At 54.9% G+C, this 18,879-nt stretch overlaps 1 protein-coding gene across 1 annotated transcript; it reads right to left on the bottom strand.

Moving 5' to 3' along the window:
* Positions 1-2,520: 2,520 nt before the first annotated feature.
* On the bottom strand, positions 2,521-17,401 carry Iglon5 (IgLON family member 5). The gene is made up of 8 exons (XM_055616235.1): positions 17,323-17,401; positions 8,828-8,906; positions 8,279-8,511; positions 7,399-7,518; positions 6,131-6,265; positions 5,838-5,958; positions 5,373-5,527; positions 2,521-4,064 (listed from the first exon to the last, which is right to left on the bottom strand). The coding sequence occupies exons 1-8, from the start codon at positions 17,399-17,401 to the stop codon at positions 3,976-3,978; spliced, it is 1,011 nt and encodes a 336-aa protein (XP_055472210.1). The 3' UTR covers positions 2,521-3,975.
* Between the last annotated feature and the right edge of the window lie 1,478 nt (positions 17,402-18,879).

Raw genomic sequence — 18,879 nt, 5'->3', positions numbered from 1 at the left:
AGAGCATGCAGTGCTCCCAGAGGCCAGAAGAGGGCGTCAGACCCCCCCAGAACTAGAATTACAGACAGCTGTGAGCTGCCGCACCAGGTCCTCTGTAATAGCAACAAGTGCCCTTAACTAGTGAACTACTGCTCCAGCCCCTCAGCTAGTCTCTAAAAGTCTCAGGCCATAGCTGGAAGGTTAAGTGGGTATGTCATTTTATATCTGGGTACTCCCTGAGATCACCTCCTACCTTGCTCTTTCAGGTCATCAGTCCAGGTAGCAGCCCATGGCCTGTTCGGGCAGCCACCCAGGTATGACAGAATCCAGTGGCCCATTCTCCATGAAGTGTTTTGTGGTGCAACTTCCTGCTTTGGCCCGGCAGCATGGTGCCTCCTGTGACGGAGGAATGGACCCTAAGGATGGGACTTCCTGTCTCCCTCTTGTCTAAGAAGACACAACTGTATTTTTTTGCATCTAAGGACATCAGTGTGACTCTGGGGCTAAGAGAGCCACCTGCAGATGGGTGAACGTGGTTGGCACAAACTCAGAACATCTGACGTGTAGGGCTTGCAGTTTAGCTCCAGGCTAAAAGGCGAGCCTGGCCTTCTCCTGCCACCCTTCCCCACCTCCTCCTGGCCACATTCCCTCAGCCTCCAGAGGCTCCCATCATCTAACACATCAGATCTTGCATGGATCCCATTCCCCACTCCCTCCCCCATCTTTGTTTTGTTTGACTAAGAGTCTCATGTAGCCCAGGCTGGCTTCAGACTTGTTAGCTAGGCCAGGCTGGCCCTGAACAAGAGAGTTCTCCTGCCTCCATCTCCCAAGTGCTGGGATTGCAGGCATAAGCCCCCTCACCTACCCCTTACATTTTTTGTTGTTGTTGTTGTTGTTGTTGTTGTTGTTAATGAGAAAGAATCTCATAGCCCAGGCTGGTTGGCCTCCCACTTCTCAGTCTTCCTGCTTCACTTTCCTGGATGTTAAGATGACGGCCACACACTACCATGGCTACTCTCTCTGGCTTCTATTGCTAAGTTTTTCTATGCCTGTACATAGTGCTTAGACATCATTCGGTCTCTGCATTTTAACCTTTGAGGCCTGTGGTTTGACCTCTGTTAACCCCTGTGACTTCCCTCCCCGAGACTACTTCTCCTTAGGCCTTCTGCCAGCCACACACACCCCTCCTCCAGCTCTTTGTCTCTAGAGTTTGCTCTGCCTGGACACTTCTCTTTCCCACGTTATTGATTTATCAAGGCTTGCAGTAGCCGTTAGCACATCAGAAGGACAACCCCTCCCCCAGTGAGGATGAAGAGGTCCCACAGTCCCCGTCCCTTCCATCCTGTGAGTGCATAATGACAGATATCAGTAAGTGTCCCTCTCTGATCTGGAGCTCAGGGAGCCACACATCACACCATTGTCCCAGCAGAAACAGCCTGGCACACAGCAGGCACTCAATAAATACCCATGGACTGATGAAATGTTCTGCTGCCTCTGAAGGGCTACTGGTGTTGCTACTATCCTTGGCAAGATATATCTTCCTCTCTCTCTCTCTCTCTTTCTTTCTTTTGATTTTTCGAGACAGAGTTTCTCTGTGTAGCCTTGGCTGTCCTGGACTCACTTTGTAGACCAGGCTGGCCTCAAAGTCAGAGATCCATCTGCCTCCCCAAGTTTTTCAACAAGAGTTCTCATGGGAAATTTAGAGTTACAACAGAGAGGATCCTTATAGCTACAGGCAACATACAATCAGGCATCACAGTACAGGGTAATACAAACACTTGGGAGGTTGGGGTAGGAGGATCACATGCCCAAAGCCAGTGAGGGAGACCTTGCTTCGAAACACCAAGGATGTGGCTCTGTAGTAGAGCAGCTACAGAGAATCCACCAGTGAGGGGTTGGGGATGGAGCTCAGTGTTAGAGCTCCTGTCCAGAATCTGCCAGTGAGGACTGAATACGGGGTTCAATCCCTAATACTATACATGCAAAAAGAAAGAAAGAAAAACAAAATTTTTTGTGCCTTTTTTTTTTTCCTCACTGCCAACAGAAAGCCCGACACAAAGTTAGCTTATATAAACGCAGGCTTTATTGCTTGTGTGTGGGAGCGTGGGCTTCAGGTAGGCTTTGCTCCAGCTGCTCTAATGACTGCTTATAGACTGATTCTCTAGCCCCGCCCTTTGCTTTTTCCTGCATTGCTATCATTCTCTCAGTCATATGCTGGCCTCTTCCTCGCTGCTACCTGCATAGCCCTCCCTACTCTGCATAATAGATAGAGCTACCTGCGCGCTTAGCCTGTGTAACCCGCAGAAGAACCTGCCTTCCTGGAGTCAGTGTGCCTTCTCATTAGCATCACTGGGTCACGTGATCCTGTTTCTGAGCCAAACATGCGTGGGCTCTGCTGAGGGGTGCAGCCGTTCCAAGTTCAGTTTCCTAACAGGCAGAGGTAATGATGGTGCTGGGCATCTCTACCACATGACCACAGATCTTTGCCACTGGCTTGTCTAAATCCTCAGTGACATCGACTTCCACAGGCAGGGACTTTGGAAAAAGGCGTTTATTGGTGCGGTGGTCTCAACACTCCCCATGAATCGGAACACACGGCCCCCAGGGCCCCCCTCCCGCCTCCCCTGGTAGCCCACCCCCTCCCCACCCCTTCCCGGACCCTGGGAATGGAAGACAATGTGGGATCGGGCCCACGCCCCCGTCTGAGGTACAGTCACTGCCCCTTGCCTCCCTGCCCTTCTCTGCCCTCATCTTCACCAGGCTCTGAGTGGTGTGGTTTTGGGTGTGTGGTTACTGAAGTTAGGGCTGGGGGCATGGTGCCTCTGCCTGGGCTCAGGATGTCTAAGTGTCTGCTCTCTCTCCCCAACTCCGTGAGGCCTGGTGTGTATCAGGGTGGGGTGTTCTCAAGCCCAGAGCCTGTCAGCTTCCTCTGCGGATAACAGTGGCCCACTCTGCAGGAACTACTGCTAGTCACAGGCTCTGGGGCAGCTGAAGCCGGGAGCTATTGCTGGTCAGTCGCTGGTGTGTGTGCGTGCATGTGTGTGGTGTGTGTGTGTGTGTGTGTGTGGTCACAGCAGCCTTTGGAGGTACTATGGATTGAGAGGCCAGGAAGCGGGTGGCCAGGGAGCCCACGCTTATGGGCCTGAGAGCTGCTGGAGGGTGCCACTGTGGCCAAGGGGAGTCGAGGGTGGGGGGCGGACAAAGCACTGAGACAGACGGGTGACAAGTGCCACCAGCCTATCAGTTGAATGGAAGCACCGATCGGCCCGGGAGTGGGGCCAGAAAGTTCAGGGTGGGAGAGGAATGGGGCAAGGGAGGCTTCAGGCCACTGAGCCAGTGATGGGGCCTCCAGCTGCAGGCAACTGGTGATGGAGCAGGGAGAAAGAAACTGTAATGGAGATCCCCACTTGTTCACAAAGGCTGAGTGACACCTGACACCCACACACCTGCCCCTTCAACAGGGAGGAGAGGGGTACGTGTTCGTGCATATATGGGAAGGTGGAAAGCTGGCAATTTCTTGTCAAAGCTTCCACCATGAAGCCCCCATACCTACCTCCAGCCAGAGGAAGAGAGGCGGCAGGAATGGACAGGGGCCATGGGAGAGTGCCAGAGAGGGAGGTCCCCTGGTTCCCTCCCCCAGCACACCTTCACACAGTACACAACATGCAGACTCACACTCACTCACACACATGACATACGCACTCACACACACGAGCCAGTTGACAGCCTGAGCTAAGAGAGGGTTTCGGGGTGCCTGGGGGTGGGTCACAATTGGAAACGTGAACGGTGGTGAGAATGGCTGTAAAAGATGCATAATTTCGCGTTATCCCTCACAGTGATGGGTTCTCTAAAAGACCTTCCTCCTCCTCTTCTCTCTTCCTCTGTGGCTAAGAGCTCTTCTGTCCCCCTCGAGACCCGTGGCGCTCGCTCACCCCCTTTCCCTTTCTCCTGGCCCGAGGCCCCTGCTGGGGGGAGGTGCGCTGTCCTGGGTGACATCTACATTCTCCACCACAGCCAGCTCAGGGCGGAGAGGAGGGCCAGGGGCCCTGGGGGTCTCGGAGCTGAGTTCTCCAGGGATCCTGGACCTGGGAAAAGAGAAACAGTCACAGAAGGATGCTGGCATGGCCAGGCCCTGCAGCCCTCTCCTGGGTGCCTCTCTCCCTCCAGCTTTTGATCAACTCCGGGGCTTGGTTCCTTATGCTGCCTCTTATGTTTTGGGTCTCAATATGCTCTCAGATCTTCCCCACTTCTTTTACATTGCTTAATCTGGATCCTTGGGGTTCGTTTTTCCCTGTTAAAAATTTGGTCAGCATTTCTACCTTCTCAGTCCACCAGAAACTTCAGTATGGCTATTTTGTATGTGTGTGTGTGTGTGTGTGTGTGTGAGAGAGAGAGAGAGAGAGAGAGAGAGAGAGAGAGAGAGAGAAAGACTTTGCTTTGCTGGGGATGGGATGTTCTGATTTGCACACACTAGGAAAATGTTCTTTCTACCCCTGCACCATACTCCCAGACCCTCATTGGGGGATCCAAGTGCTAAGCTACATCCTGACTTCTCTCTACTTTCTGTTCCACAACAGGGTCTCACTAAGTTGGTGAGGCTGGATTTGAACTTTCAATCCCCTTTCTTTAGCCTCCTGAGTATCTGCGATGACGTCCTACAATACCAATCCCTGGGGCTCAGAGTCACTTTGACTCAGCTTCTCTCTTTGCTCACATCCGCCTGAGCTCTGCCTCCAAACAGCTTGGGAAGTTAAGCAGCCTCCCTGCCACTCTGTCCTAGTCTGTCCCTCAAAAAGCAGGACAAGTGCTTGCAGCCACAAGTTGCTCACTGTCTACCAGCCTCCAGCGACCTTGGCCAGGGCCCCCATCACCCCATCACCGCTCTGCGCTTTGTCTCTAACAGCAGCTGAAGGCCGCCCTCCTTGAAGGAGTACCCTTCCCATAGGTCTTTGCAACCACTGTTCCCTCTTTTCCTGCTTCTTTGCACAGGGCTCCCCCTCCTCCGATGACCTTATCTCAAACCTGCCGCCCACAGTTCTGCCTATCTTTTTGCACGTGTACCTGTTTCTTTGATGTGCGTCTATCAGCCCACTTGTTTACTGTTTTTCTACTAAGCCGTGGGAGTCCCCAGACCTTGAACTCAAGTGTTTGACTTCCTGCCTTCCCTTCCTGGGTGCTGAGATCACAGGTGTGCACTACCATGCTGGCTTTAAATACTCGGAACCCTGCCACCTGAGAATCAGTTTCTTTGTGGCACTGCCGGGGTTTCCTAAATTCTGGCCCAGAGGATACCCTTGTATTTCCGGCTCCGGGTCCCACCCACTGAGGTCTGGGACCCCCCCGTGCTCCGCCCCCACAGCCCTGTCCCACCCCGCCGCCCGGTGCAGACGCACGCAGGAGCCGCATGGAGGCGCTGGATGCTCCCAGCCGGTTGGCTGCGCGACAGGTGTAGTTGCCGTAGTGCCTGGCGCTCACGTTGGCAAAAAGAAGCATGGATCGGGTGCGCTCCGTCTGCACCTTGAGGCCCTCCGCCGAACCGCTGCTTAGCCTGACGGGGACCCGGATCAGGGTTGGTCTTGGACTCCCTTGAGGTGCACAACCCAGTTCCCCCACGTACACTCAGGTTCCTCTCTTCTCCCAGGAGACCCCAGCTCTGCTACGGACCCCAGGGACTCCTAGCTTCGCCCAGCATCCCCTCTCCACGCACCCGGGCCTCTTTAGTACATTCCCAGTGTGCGTCCTTAATCCCCAGGGTCTCTTAAACTCAGCCCCGGTGGCCTCTTTAAATTTGTCCTTCAGACCCTTAGCATCGACCCTCCCTCCCCTTCTCCCTCAGCCCTGCCCGGGGCAGTCCTCACAGCCTGTCATCCTTGTACCACTGGAAATCTGCAGGCGGCACCGCCATGGCTTCGCAGCGGAGGAGAGCAGCCCGGCCCAGGGCGGTGCGCGCGCTGGTCACGTCGGTGATGGTCGGGGGATCTGGAGAGAGACAGAGGCCAGGGCACATTCTCACTGCATGGGAATTCCGGGGTCCCGTTTTAGCGCGCGCACACCCCTCAGATGCGAATTCCCACCTAGCTTTCATCTTCATGCGTCAGACCCCTCCTCCCCAGGCACCCAGGGTCGGCCCGTGTGCCCCCTTGATGCTCACAATTCACTGTGACCAGCACGCGGCGGCTGTCCGGTGCCGAGTTCACCCCGTTGTGAGTAACGCATTCGTATTCCCCGGCCTGGCCCCGCTGGATGTCGGAGATTTCCAGGATCTCGCCCTCTGAGGTGAAGCCGTCTGTGGTGGGAGGTGGGGAAGGGGGCGGGGCCGGACACAAACACTTAACACGGGACAACACGGGCACAACACGGACACACATCAGCGGGGTGGGCACAGCAGGGCCTGGAGTGCCCTGTAGGAGCCGGGAAGGTCCTGTAGGGGCAGGATGGGGCTGAGGGTGGGGCTGGGGAGTTCGAAACGCAGTGGAAAGGGCTCTGGGATTTGAGGTGCAGGAGACCTAGGGATCTAGAATCTCCTGTGTCATGTTCAGGGGACCCACTTGGGAGTAGGGGGTGAAGCCAGGATCTTGGTTTTTGGCTTTCAAGGATCCAGGAAAGGCAGACTGAAAGAGGGAGGGTCCAGAGTTCTCTTGGGGTTTAGGGAATTCGGATCTGATGAGTGAGATTGGTAATCCAGAGACCTGGGATCTTTTAAACAGACCTGAGGTCACAAAAGACCGTTTAGAGCTTATGGCAAGTAGGATTTAGGGGTCAGAAGATACCAAGAGGCAGGATGAAGGGACATGAGGCTAGACTAAGTTTCCAGCGCTTAGTTCATCCAAGGAACAGGACCCAGGGATGGTCACTATGGGTCTGTAAAGATGCAGGAAGAGCCAGAGACTGGGGCATCTAGGGGTGGAGATGAAATGGTGTCCTGGCCTGATATATGCCAGGCGGCTTGGAAGTACCTTTTGGGAAACTGGATCTCAGAACTCATTAAGCACAGTGTGGTTAGAGGGGGAGGGGAGCCCCTGATTGCCTCTGGATCTAGGGCAGAGGCTTGTGCATTTCTGGAAAATTCCCAGGAGCTGCTGATGCTGATATCTGGGCCCATTCAAAGCACTAGGCTGCAGCATCCAGCAGAGGAGAGGACCAGACTGAGGGGTAATAGAATGCAGGAGCAGCCTCTGTTTCAACCTGACTCAGGAGAATCCGTCAGGTGGAGGGAGGCTGGGCTGGGGAGGGCCAGGTCACCCAGGGACAGTCACACAGCCTGGACATCAGGTAGGAGACCACTAGATAAGGGAATGAGAGTCTGGGGAGGAATCAAGTCACTAGAAGGGCCACAAGGGTTCAGAGTGAGGGCCTCTGGGACTCCTAGGGACTTGGGAGAACCGAAGGGCCCGGATTACAGCTGGAGAGGATCCTCACCTCGGAGCTGTCTCCAGGTAACCGTGGGCTCTGGCCTTCCCACAGCCAGGCAGAGAAGGTTCACATTGCCTCCTTCATTCACCGCCACAGGGGAGGAGATGTTCACAATACGGGCGGGGACTGGAGACAGAAGGGGGTATCACGGAAGGGAGCGTTGGGGTGAGGATGTGTCCCTAGATCTCAGTCCCACCATTTCAGACCCAAGATCAAGGCCTGGTCCTCCTCTCCCAGACCCCCATCACAGATTCCTCCTTTCCTCTGTTAGACCCAGGGGTACAGGCTCAGGCTCTCCTCTCACTCAGACCCAGGGTATAGACTCCAGCCCTCACACCCAGGACTGCAGACACCAAACCTGTTCCCTCAGCCCCAGGAGTTCAGGCTTCCGCCATCCTCCCTCAGAACTGGGAGTAATACTCAGACTCAATCTCGTTTCTTCGGAGCCTGGGCTGCAGAGCCCAGTCCTCCTTCACACCACACCCGGGAGTCCAGACCACAATCCTATCTCATCAGGCCCAGGAGTCCAGACCTTAGCCCTCCTCTTCATACCTAGGGTGCATACCCTAACCCTCCTTCCTCATATCTAGGACAACCCCCCTCCCCCGCCTCTCCTTGGGAAATGAGTGCAAATAAAGAGAGACAGTCTGGTGTGTGTCTTCAGTGCCTAGGAAGTCCCACTCGCACAGCTCAGCAAATGCACAAAGCTGTAGTTGGGCGCCTCTTCCACTGCTTGCTGGGGAGCCACTGTGGTACCACTCACGCCTGGCTGAAATCCCCAAGGGTGAGGTGGGCCAGCGGTAGGCCAAGTGCACGCGGCCTCCCTGCCCCCTCCCACATCCACATCCTGCCCCCCCGCCTCGTCCTCACGGCCACACAGGCTCACCGTGGACGATGAGGTAGACCTGAGTGGTGTAGGGCTGGTGTCGGGTCTGGAAGGAGCAGGTGTAGAGGCCCTCGTCCCCGAGCCCCACCTGGGTGATGAGGATGGAGAACTCCTCCGGTGTGTTGATGAGCAGGCGAACCCGGGGGTCGCTGGTCCAACGGTCATTGCCCGCGTACAGGATGTTGGAGCGGTTCAGCCAGGCTACCCGGGTCACGTGCTCATCAATGAAGCAGCTGGAGGGGGCCAGGGAGAGAGAACGAGGGACAGTGAGCCAGGTGGGGGAGAGGTCCTAGTGAGGAGACAGGGCCCCAGGAACCAATAGCCCTTACTCCGCCAGCTTCCCTGCCACGAGTGGTCTGCGGGATTTTGAATCCTAGTAGTTCCCATCTCTTTGCTTTTACGAGGACAGGAAGGCCCGTGCGTGGAGCTCGGCTTAGTGTCCACACCCCTCACAGCTGGCTCCAGATGCAAGGGTTGTCACTCAAGGCCTTCACATGCAGGGTGGGAGTAGCCTTGTGAAGCCCCACGCTGCCCGGAACTGGGATGTACCTGAGGGTGGCATTGTCACCTTCGCACACTGTGTAGTTGTCCGCGGGTGAGCTGAACTCCAGGCTCTGAGACAGCAGCCCTGCAGAAGGGAGGGGATGGCTCAGCCTCCTCGGCAGCTCCATTCACGGGCGCACACACAGGCACACGGCCGCGCTGACACAGGCGTCTGCTTCCACTGCCACACGGATCTGTTGTTCTCAGAAATTCACACACAGTGGACAAACTCTAACTAGGTCAACACGCTGCGTCTGTCCCTTCCTCTCCGTGTGCTCTGACTCAGAAACAGAACTCATGGAAGTGCTCCCAGCCACAGCCCATCCACACGGACAAACATGCATGCAGAGAGAGACACGCCGGCACATGTGTGTCTAGACATGTGCACAAAGACACCTGTGCACCCAGACACAGACGTGCACATGTCAAACACAGTGACAGACATGCACACACATCCAAACACACAGCCACACAAGCATGCCGACCATGCTCACATGCCACGTGCTTAGAGACACGAGTGTGTACAGACTCCCAGTTATATAATACGGAAGTGTCCTCGGGCAGCGATTGCTGCCTTGATACCAGGCCGCCGCCCGAGGCGTCTGCAGTATCGGGCTAAGTGATGTTCCCTTGTGGAGCCGGTGCTCTCAGAGCGCTGGAGACAGCACGAGAATGGGCCATGCCAGCTCATAGGCACCTCCGGCGCCTCCTGAGGTATGGGGGGACAAGTCTTCTTTAATAGTGTTGCTGCCCACACACCTGTGAGTCACTCTCGCCCACGCACCTGTGATCAGCCCCATTTGAACTTTTCAGTCCACCACGCTGGGCTTGCATTTCAGAATCAATTCTCTGTGTCCTCTCTGGGGGGGTGGGTAGACATTTCTCTTTGTTGTTGCTTAGGTTATGCGTGTGTGTGTGTGTGTGTGTGTGTGTGTGTGTGTGTGTGTGTACACATGGGTGCCCTTGGAGAGGATGGCAATTCCCTGGAGCTGGAGTTACAGGCAGTTGTAAGCTGTCTGATGTGCATGCTGGGCCCTGAACTCGGGTCCTCTGCAGGAATCGCCCTCACTGTTGAGGCATTCACCAGCTCCATGGACACACACTTATCCCAGTCTCTGCAGGAAAAGTCACACAAAGCACAGACACCACACATACACACAGAGATGTGTTTATGTACAGACACAGGTAGCAACACAAACATACAAATGCTTAAGACTCTCATGCATGCACATATGCACCCACAGAGGAACATATGTGCACATTCACACACACAGACCGATATATAGTACACATGCACACACAGACACCGGTGCATGCAAGAAATATATTCCCAACAAATACACATGTGAGCAGGTTCCATACATGCACACAGATGCATATAAACACAGCTTAACTCAGACACAGAGGGAGCTATCCACAGATACCAAACATGGGTTTGTATGCACACCTGTAGGCAGCCTGTGTAGTTGAACACAAACCTTCACACACACACACACACACACACACACACGCACACGCACACGCACACACACCTGCCAGACACACTTGGCATGCCGCTGCTCACAGTACACGCCCAGGCCCGCCTGCACACAATGGGGCAGCCCAATCGCACCACCACTCAAGTCTCTGTGGCTCAGGGCCAGCGGGCTGGACGGGGGCCAGCGGGCGGGGGCTGGGTAAGTGAGGCGGAGGAGGCTGCGCTGAGAGAAGGTCTGGCTGGGTGACCTTGGATGATTGGAGCGGGAGGGCCCTGAGTGGGCTGCCCTGCCCCCAGCCTGGGAAAAGGAGCTAATTAATCTAATGAATTAATTGCCCGTGGTGTCCCAATGACTCCCTGGGGGCCTCTCAATCAACAGCCCCTCAGGATGGAACTAGGACAGAACCAATGGAGAGGCTGGCTAGGCCTGGGGCTTGGGTCTGAGCCCTGAAGCTTCCCAGCCTGAGGTCATCCAGGCCAGAGCCATTGCTGCTCTGTGAGAAGTCCACATACGGGACTCTGTCACACATGCTCAGTTAACAATAAGATGTGTGCACACATACACACTCTACCAGGGCCCAGGAAAAAAAGTCAAAGGCAAGGCTAAGCCAGCTTCCTTGTCATGCATATGTCTACAGCCTAGCTTACAGGGAGCCACAGCCCTGACAAACGCCTGACAGAAGGTCTGAAAGTCACAGACCAAAATACGCATCCAGAGTAAAGGAAGTGAGGGAATGTGACATTTGGTTCAGGAACTCAACCCCACAGCATGCCAAGCTCTTGTAGTGTCCTACGCAGGGCCCTCAACCTCTCAGCCCATGGAGGGCTGGAGGTCCCCTAGCTCCCCCACCCCACAGTAGTGACAACACAGGACACCCACAGATTTTGCCGGAAGTCTCCGGGGGATAGGTCATGCTCCACTCTCCGTTGCTCCGGAGAAAGACAGGTGGGGACCGGACCAGTGCGCTGTCCAAGGTGCTGGCCTTTAGAGCTGGCGTGCCACCCACACAGTGTGGGATAGAGAGCCTTGGGATGGAGTCGTCCTAGCCACATGAAGGAGCTCAGCTATGGCCCTCCAGAGAGAAGGACCAGCATGAGGCACCCCTTGCCACAGGAATCTTCCCAACACTGCCACTAACGGTTCTGGGGTCCCCAGTGGCTCCTGGGACAGACGTTTGCCTGTCAAGACCCCATGTCACCCTATTGCCTCCAGTCCTCTTTCCGGTGTGCAGCCCAGACACGCCTCTCTCTGCTGCTCCGTCCACTGAACCCTAACATCCCCTCTCCAGTGGCTCAGGTGAACTCCAGCCTCAGTGCTCAGGTCACATGACCTTGAACCAAAATGGTCTTGTGGACAGTTAGGAAACAAGTGATAAATGAGCCGGGCCCTCAATGGGCCTTTAGCTCCTTGTCTGTGAATATGGATACCCCAGACCTCCACATATGTATCAAAACAAAACAAAACAAAACAAAACAAAAAACAGAGCCTGGGATCAAGTGCTGGACAACCTTCTGTGAGTCCTATTTCTTCTCTGGGCTTCATTCAAAGAGGGTGGAGATCAAGTCAGGCAGGCATCCATTTACCCAAAGACAATCTTTTATTATTTTTTTGTAGGGAGGGACAAGGTATCCCCACATAGTCCTGGCTATTCTGGGCCAGGATGCCCTAAAACTTACAGAGATCCACCTGCCTCTGCCTCCCCAGTGGGGGGATTAAAGGGATGGTCTACCACACCTGGCCCCAAAGACAATCCGCTGGACCTGAATTCTCCCTATATTGCCTGAGTTTCCCAATTGTGGCCATGTCTGGGGGCTCCTCCAGGGCTCCTATGCAGTACCAGGCCCATGGCAAGCCTCAAAAGATGTTTGATGTACTAACATGTATACCCTGCTAGGAGCACTGCCCGACTCCATCGGCACTGGTCTTTCTCCCCACCGAATGGGTACTCTCCATTTCCTTGGCTGACTGAAGCCTCAGGGGGACTCAGATAGATGCCCCTATGTCTCCCAGCTCCCACTGGAGTCGCCTTGGGGATCGCTGTTAGCTGAATAAATATGAATGAATGCCTGTGGCTCTTCAACTCTTGAAATCCGTCTCATTCCTCAAGAGCCCAACATAAATATGCCATCCAGGAAGAGCTCTGTGATTCCTCAGGGAGAGCCCTCATGCTCTGCTCTAGGTGGCCGGTTTAGATGTCTATGGCACCCCTTTCACCTGACCTGGAGCTTCTGGATGGTACGATTAAAAGATTCACTTATTTGCATTTCCCGTGCGCACGTGTGCCCCTGTGTGAGTTTATGCGCACCGTGTGCACGCAGAAGCATCCAGAGAGGCCAGAAGAGGGCACTGGACCTCCCAGACTGGAGCTGGGGCAGCTGGGAGCTGCCATCTGGATGCTGGGAGCCAAACCAGGTCTTCTGCAAGAGCAGCAAATGCTCTTACCCACTGGGCCATCTCTTCAGTCCACAGGGTGTGATTTTTGTCTGTGTGACCCAGGACTGTGCCTTTCTGGGGTCGGGGGGAGGTCTGTGGAGAGGAAGTAGAAGGTTCTAAAGACATATAACAGATCCCTAGGAAGCCCAGTTTTTCCCAGCCGTGTCTTGACTACACATCTCCATGGACTGAGCCTCTGTTTCCTCATCTGGAGAAAAGGAAGAGTAAGAATTCATCAAAAGTTTCTCTTAGGGCTGCCTTGAGCTCCTTAGCACCTGACATGTAAAATAGCTTAAGATAGGCTGGGTGTGACTAAACTCACTTTTTTTTTTTCTTTAAGAATTACAAACCACTCTTCCTGACTTGGTGTCAGCCTCCCTGGCTGGGGCGGAGAAAGGACTGTCTGGTCGGGTGATATTTTTGAGGTCTTCCACTCCTGCATGACACCTAGTGTCCTAACAACCCTGCCTTGGCTTGCCCTAAGAGAAAAGTGGGAGTCCCAGGATAAGGTTCACAAAGGTGTTGTCCCTCGGGTACAAAAGTCCCTCTATCTTCTGGGACTCAGTTTCCCCGTTGGCAAACGAAGATGGTGATTATTAGCCTCCCTCTCTTATTGGCTAGAGGGAAGATTAGAGAGATACTGTGAAAGTGAGGCTTGGTGGCTCAGGCCTGAAATCCCAGCACTTGGAAAGTGAGGCAGGAGGAGTGTCCCAAATTTGAGGCCAGCTTGACTACAGAGTTCCAAGCCAGCCTGGGCTACAGAGTAAATTCCAGGCTAGTTTGAATTGTATAGTGAGACCAGGTCTCAAAAATAAAGAATGAATAAATAAATAAAACGAGAAAGAGAGCTGAAGGATTTAGAAGGGCTTGGAGGCATCCTGTGAGGACAAGTCCCTGCTCTTGTGAGATTTCTGGTCTAGACTAACAGAATAAATCAATAAATAGAGGTCACAGTGACGGAAGGAAGAGATTTCTGACAAGCTTCATGTCCAGTATTAGAGGTAAGAATCTGCAGGATCCTGCTTGAACCTCAGGCAAAAGCTGGGGTCCTTGGGTGGGGACTAGGGCTGGAATGCAGTGGTCATTGGCGGTGAGGAGCCCGGGGTCTGGAACCCGTAGGCTGCCCAGGGGCGGGCTGCGGAAGGTGTAATCTCTGACATGACAGGCACCCAAGAGCCCATCTCTCTGCTCAGCTCGGAAGCCTGGGGTCCTCCAACCAGGTGGTGTCTGGGTGCTGCACATCAACCATCCTTTCCTGCAGGCTTCCTCGGGACCTGTTCAAGGCTGACTTCTCCTTTTTCTCAGGCCTTAGCCCACTTGGCACCTTGCTACCACCCCCTCTAAAATGGACAACTCATTCTCCAAGGCGCTTCCCATTACATGATACTCTCTGAGATGACCCACATACTTGTTTGCTAATTTTCCCCCAGCGGATTCTTGATCTCTCTTCTTTTCACAATGAACTTGGTGAGGGAATGCTTGGTTCCTGGCTTGCTCCCTGACCCCTGACCCTCACCACACACACCACATTTCTCAAGAGCTTAGGATGACAGCGTACACAGTATTTGCTAAGCCGGTGAGGAAGGTGTGGCGGTACACAATTGTAATCCTGGTGCTGAGGACACAAAGGCACGACGGATGCTGCAGGTTTGAGACCAGCCTGGACTCTCCAAAAGGCATGAAAACTACGTCACTACCCACTGAGTTCCAGACTTGGGCTGCCAAGGATAGACTTGAGTTCTATCTCCTGGACCCACATAGTGGAAGTAGAGAGCTGACTCCCACAAATTGTCCTCTGACCCCAACACACAAATAAGTAAAATGGAATAGAAAATGTAATTTTTTTTTTTTTTTTTAGAAAGCAAAACAAGGAAAATTTAAAAAGGATCAAAAGTCAGAGCGAGGGTGACTAAGCTTCAACCCTGGCTGTTGTGTGCACTGCCCTCTCCCCTCCGGCTGCCCCAGGAACAAGAGGCATCCCTCCTACCAACTCACTCCCTCTGTTGGATTTTTTTGCTGCTGTTAGTTTTGTGGCAGGGTCTCAGGTAGCCCAGGCTGGCTCAGCAGCAGAGGATGACGAACCTCTGATCTTCCTGCCTCTGCCTTCCAAGTGCTGGGAATACAGGTGCACACGTACTTTACCAGCGTGGCTTAAAAGATTTGGGGGGACGGATGGTTAATTGTAGGTTCATAGTCCCATAGTCAGTGAGGTTTTGCTAAGTGTAAATATGCCAGCAACAGAGAAATGTGCTGACTTTATTCCTATTTTAGGAAGAAGCAGGCTTGCTTTGCTTTGCACTGAGAGTTGTGGGGAATGAGTCCGTGAAAGGGAGAGAAAGCTGGAGGAGAAGGATTCTCTGCTGCCTGGCTCCCGATCCATCAGCTTCTCTCAGGTGTGTGTATGAGAGAGAGCTGGGCTTGGGAGCCCACATCATAGTCCCAGGATCCAGGAAGAGGCAGAAGGGTGGCCTTCAGTTCAAGGCCAGCCTGGTCTATATATTCCAAGCCAGCTATGGCTACATATTGAGACGCTAGCTATAAAAAAGAAAGGAAGAAAGAAAGCAAGCAAGCTATGGTATGTGTTCCAGATTCATGCCCGTAATCACAGCATTTGGGAAGCTGAGGGAGGAAGATCCCTTGAATTGAAGGCCAGCTTGGACTACGTGGCGAGACTCTGACTGTATGTGACTATATGAGTCATGACTATATGTGAGGAAACTGGCGTCGGGGTTTTGGCTCATACATGCTCCTCATGAAAAACATGGATGAAAGAAAGGAGACACTATTTTGCATACAAAATGAGGTGGTTTCCCCTCTGAAGTAACAAGGGGATATGGACGGAGAAACTGCCCGACAGGTAGGTACATCTTGGCTCACCCCACTGGGTTCCACCTTCTCTCACTCTGTTCTCAGACTGGGTACCCAAGGCTGGAGACTTGATCAAGGTCAGATGACTTTGCCAGAGATCCCCGCTCTGACCCCGGGGAGGACCTGGAAGGCTTCCCTGACCCCGGGGAGCTGAGGGGAAGGAAGAAACAGGTGCTGAACTGAACAAGGGCACAGTGAGGGAGTGAGAAAAGAGGAGGGGCTCCAACCTTGCGGGATGCAGGGTTGGGGAGCTCGGTTTGAGAGGCAAGTGTGCCCCTGTGCTGACCCCAGCAGGGATGGAAAAACAGCCCAGAGAGTCGGAGATCCCAGAGACTGGAGGGGGAGCATAAATGAGCCAGAAGCAGGGACCTAAAGTGACAGGAGAGAAAGGCACCCAGCCAGTGGCCAGCAGCTCAGGCACTGCTCGGCCTTATACTGTAAGGGGTGGACTTTCTGGCCCGTTCAGTTCCCGGCAGAATCTGGACCCTCCCCCAGTGGGTCTGTATTTGGGTGCCTGCGTGGACAGGGGTGAGGTGTGACTCTGCAGTCTGCAGGTGCGTCCTGGCTGAGATGCTGTGATGTTTGTGAGGCTGTGGGTGACTTGATTGGAGGACCAGAATAGCTGCTTCCCTTGGGACTGCTGGGGTCACAATGTTAGGGACTACTGTCCCTGATGGCAGAGTGTGTCCCTGATTCTGGGATGCTTGGTTGGACAAGGCCTGGAGGAAGTGGTGTGGAAACACCGGATTAACACTTTCCTGGCTTCCTGGGTACCCACAGCTCAGCCTGCTGGCCCATCCCTCTCCCTCCTGTGCCCTCAGGACCATTTCCTTGACCCGTTGATTTGTACACTCTCCTTGACAGGCCCTGCAGGACAGACACATTCCACATACACACATCCTCAAGGCAGGACTGCAGTTACAGAGGGTCTCTAGGCCCCCTGGACTGGCTGAGACCAGTACCTGTATGACCCTGAATTAACTCTTTCCTGTCCTGCCTTCTCCAGCCCAGCCCCCACCCCTTCGTTTGTCTGTTTCTTCAATCAAAGACTTTAGATCAGAATCCTTACCCCAACACCTCAACTTTCTGGCTTTCCAGGACCATCTCCCAGTTAGCTGCAAACACCCCGAAGGCTGAGAGGGAAACCTGGAAGGCGAGTTTCAGCCCCTTCTCTGATTTTCCTGGGTCTGGGATATCCCTCTGTGAACACACTCTGTCCCCAGTGCTCGCTGACTGTGGGAACACATTCCCTCCTCCACCTTCACCTAAAGACGCAGAGCCCAGTCCCCAGGCAAGGACTGCGCAGGGAACCCGCTCCAAAACGCAAAGACAAGATCCCCTCCACAAACGGGGCATCATTCCAGGCCTGGTACCCCAACTCAGTTTGGAGACCCTGCCCGGGTGGGGACTGCCAACCCAGCGTCAGAGCGGCACAATCCTGCCACCCAAGGCCGGCAGCAGGTGTCGGCGACCCCCTTGCTAGTGATGGAGCCGCTGACCAGATGTGGACGGACGTGCATCCCTATGCCCAGCGCACATCCATGCACCCAAGGACCCCTTGCCCAGCCAAGGACTGCCGCCTAGGTCCCGGACTCCAGACCTCCGCATCCCCCCTGGAGGGTGGTGCTCCCTGCCTGCCCCCGACCCTGTCCTGTACCCCTTTCCCGGACCCCGGGGTTCCCCGCCGAGCCTCCCCCCACCCCGCCCCCGGCGCTGCGGTACCTCGGCTGATGACGGCCAGGCCGGCCAGGGCGGCGGCGGCGAGGAGCCGGAGCCGGGCCCCGGGCGCAGGGGGGGGCATCGCGGCGGCGCGGAGGGGGAGGGGAGGGGGCGGTCGGGGCGCGCGAGCCTGGGGGAGAGGGGGAGGGGGAGGGGGACCCCGCCTGCGGCTGCACCGGCCCGGGGGGCGGCGGGGGCGGGGGGAGGGGGCTGGGGGGGCGCGACGAGGGGGCCGGAGCTGCTGCAGACCCAGGGAGGGGGGTGGCGCTGACGGGCGGGGAGACCGGCCAATCGGGGCAGGCGGGGGGCCGCGGAGGCGGGGCCGGGGGGGTGTTGCTCCTTGGAGGGAGAGGCCTTTGTTACTGTGGCCCTGCCCCTCCTCCGCCCTCCCCCGGGCGACCGGCGTCCTCCCGATCTCCAGAACCCGGCCTGAGATGCACTTCATCCAACTGCCTCCTGCTGCAGGAGCCCAGCTCTCCTCCCAAAAGCCCGGTTCTGCCCCTCCTCCCTCACACCCAAGGTGTAGAGACCCTAGATTCTCCTCATCAATCATGGGAGTCTAGACCCAGTCTCCCTCAGACCCAGGTGCAAGAGCCCCAGCCTCCTTCCTCATACCTAGATGCACAGACCCCAGCCTCCTCGGTCAGACACTGGGAGTCCAGAGCCCAGCGTCCTCCCTTACATCCAGATGTCCAGCCCTCCTCTCTTAGATAGGGTCCAACCTCAGCTTCCTCCCCCAGACCCACCTCCCGTACAAAACAAATAAATGTAATAATTTACTTTATTGTAAGAGCCAGAGCTCTGAGCCTAAGTCAACTAAGCTAGACAGGGGGAAAATAGCTGTTCTCTTTTCATGTTTGTGGTGGAGGGGTGGAGGGGTATCCCCCTCCTTGGGATCAGGACAGCTGGCCTAAGCTGTAACAGAATTCACTGAACTGTAGGAGTATTGCAGGAGAATCTCTACATTGAACGCAAATCCTTGGTCTTGCCAGGCAAGAGATGTACCCCTTAACCAGCCGCCCACTCTTCAGCGGGGAGACAAGGCAGTGTGGGGACGCTAGGGACTGGGCACGCCTCTGTCTTCTCACTGGGGATTCTAGGCTGGTGTGTCACCTGAGTCACACCCAAGCCCCTCGAGGACTCTCACTGAGCCACACTCCCAGCTCTTGGGGATTCCGGGCAGGCAGCGTACCTGTAGCCCCAGCCTTAATGAATCCTTAATGTAGGCAAGTGAAAGCGTGGGAAACCAGCAAAGGGCAGCAGTCACCACTACTGTGTGACAGCACGGACAGGACAGCACGGGACACACAGGCCCCTCCCCCCACTGGCTACGGTGGACCGTTTCCTGTTCCTCAAAGTATATCAGGCTTGATGTTTACTAAATGCTGTTCTCACTGCTGTGAAAAATGTCTGACTCGGACGACTTAGGAAGGGTTTAACTTCTTTCCAACATCCTATTCTGAACAACTAAAATTAAAATCTCTCTAATTTCTGAAGTGTTTAACTTTCAATGACATTTTATTCAGCTTGGTGTGGTGTTGCCCACCTGTGATCCCAGCA

The sequence above is a fragment of the Psammomys obesus genome, unplaced genomic scaffold (assembly GCF_907164565.1).
Source record: "Psammomys obesus unplaced genomic scaffold, mPsaObe1.curated_primary_1811, whole genome shotgun sequence".
NCBI lineage: Eukaryota > Metazoa > Chordata > Mammalia > Rodentia > Muridae > Psammomys > Psammomys obesus.
This window is presented reverse-complemented; position numbering and strand designations above follow the sequence as displayed.

Bases quoted from the DNA above. Each gene is read 5' to 3' on its own strand.
- Iglon5 (XM_055616235.1), bottom strand. From the start codon at position 17,401: ATGCCCCCCCCTGCGCCCGGGGCCCGGCTCCGGCTCCTCGCCGCCGCC. The intron at 5,528-5,837 runs GTGAGGACTGCC...GGTCCCCGTCAG, and splicing joins TGGTACAAGGATGACAGGCT to GCTAAGCAGCGGTTCGGCGG. The intron at 4,065-5,372 runs GTGCGTCTGCAC...CTCTTTTCCCAG, and splicing joins CGCCTCCATGCGGCTCCTGC to GTCCAGGATCCCTGGAGAAC.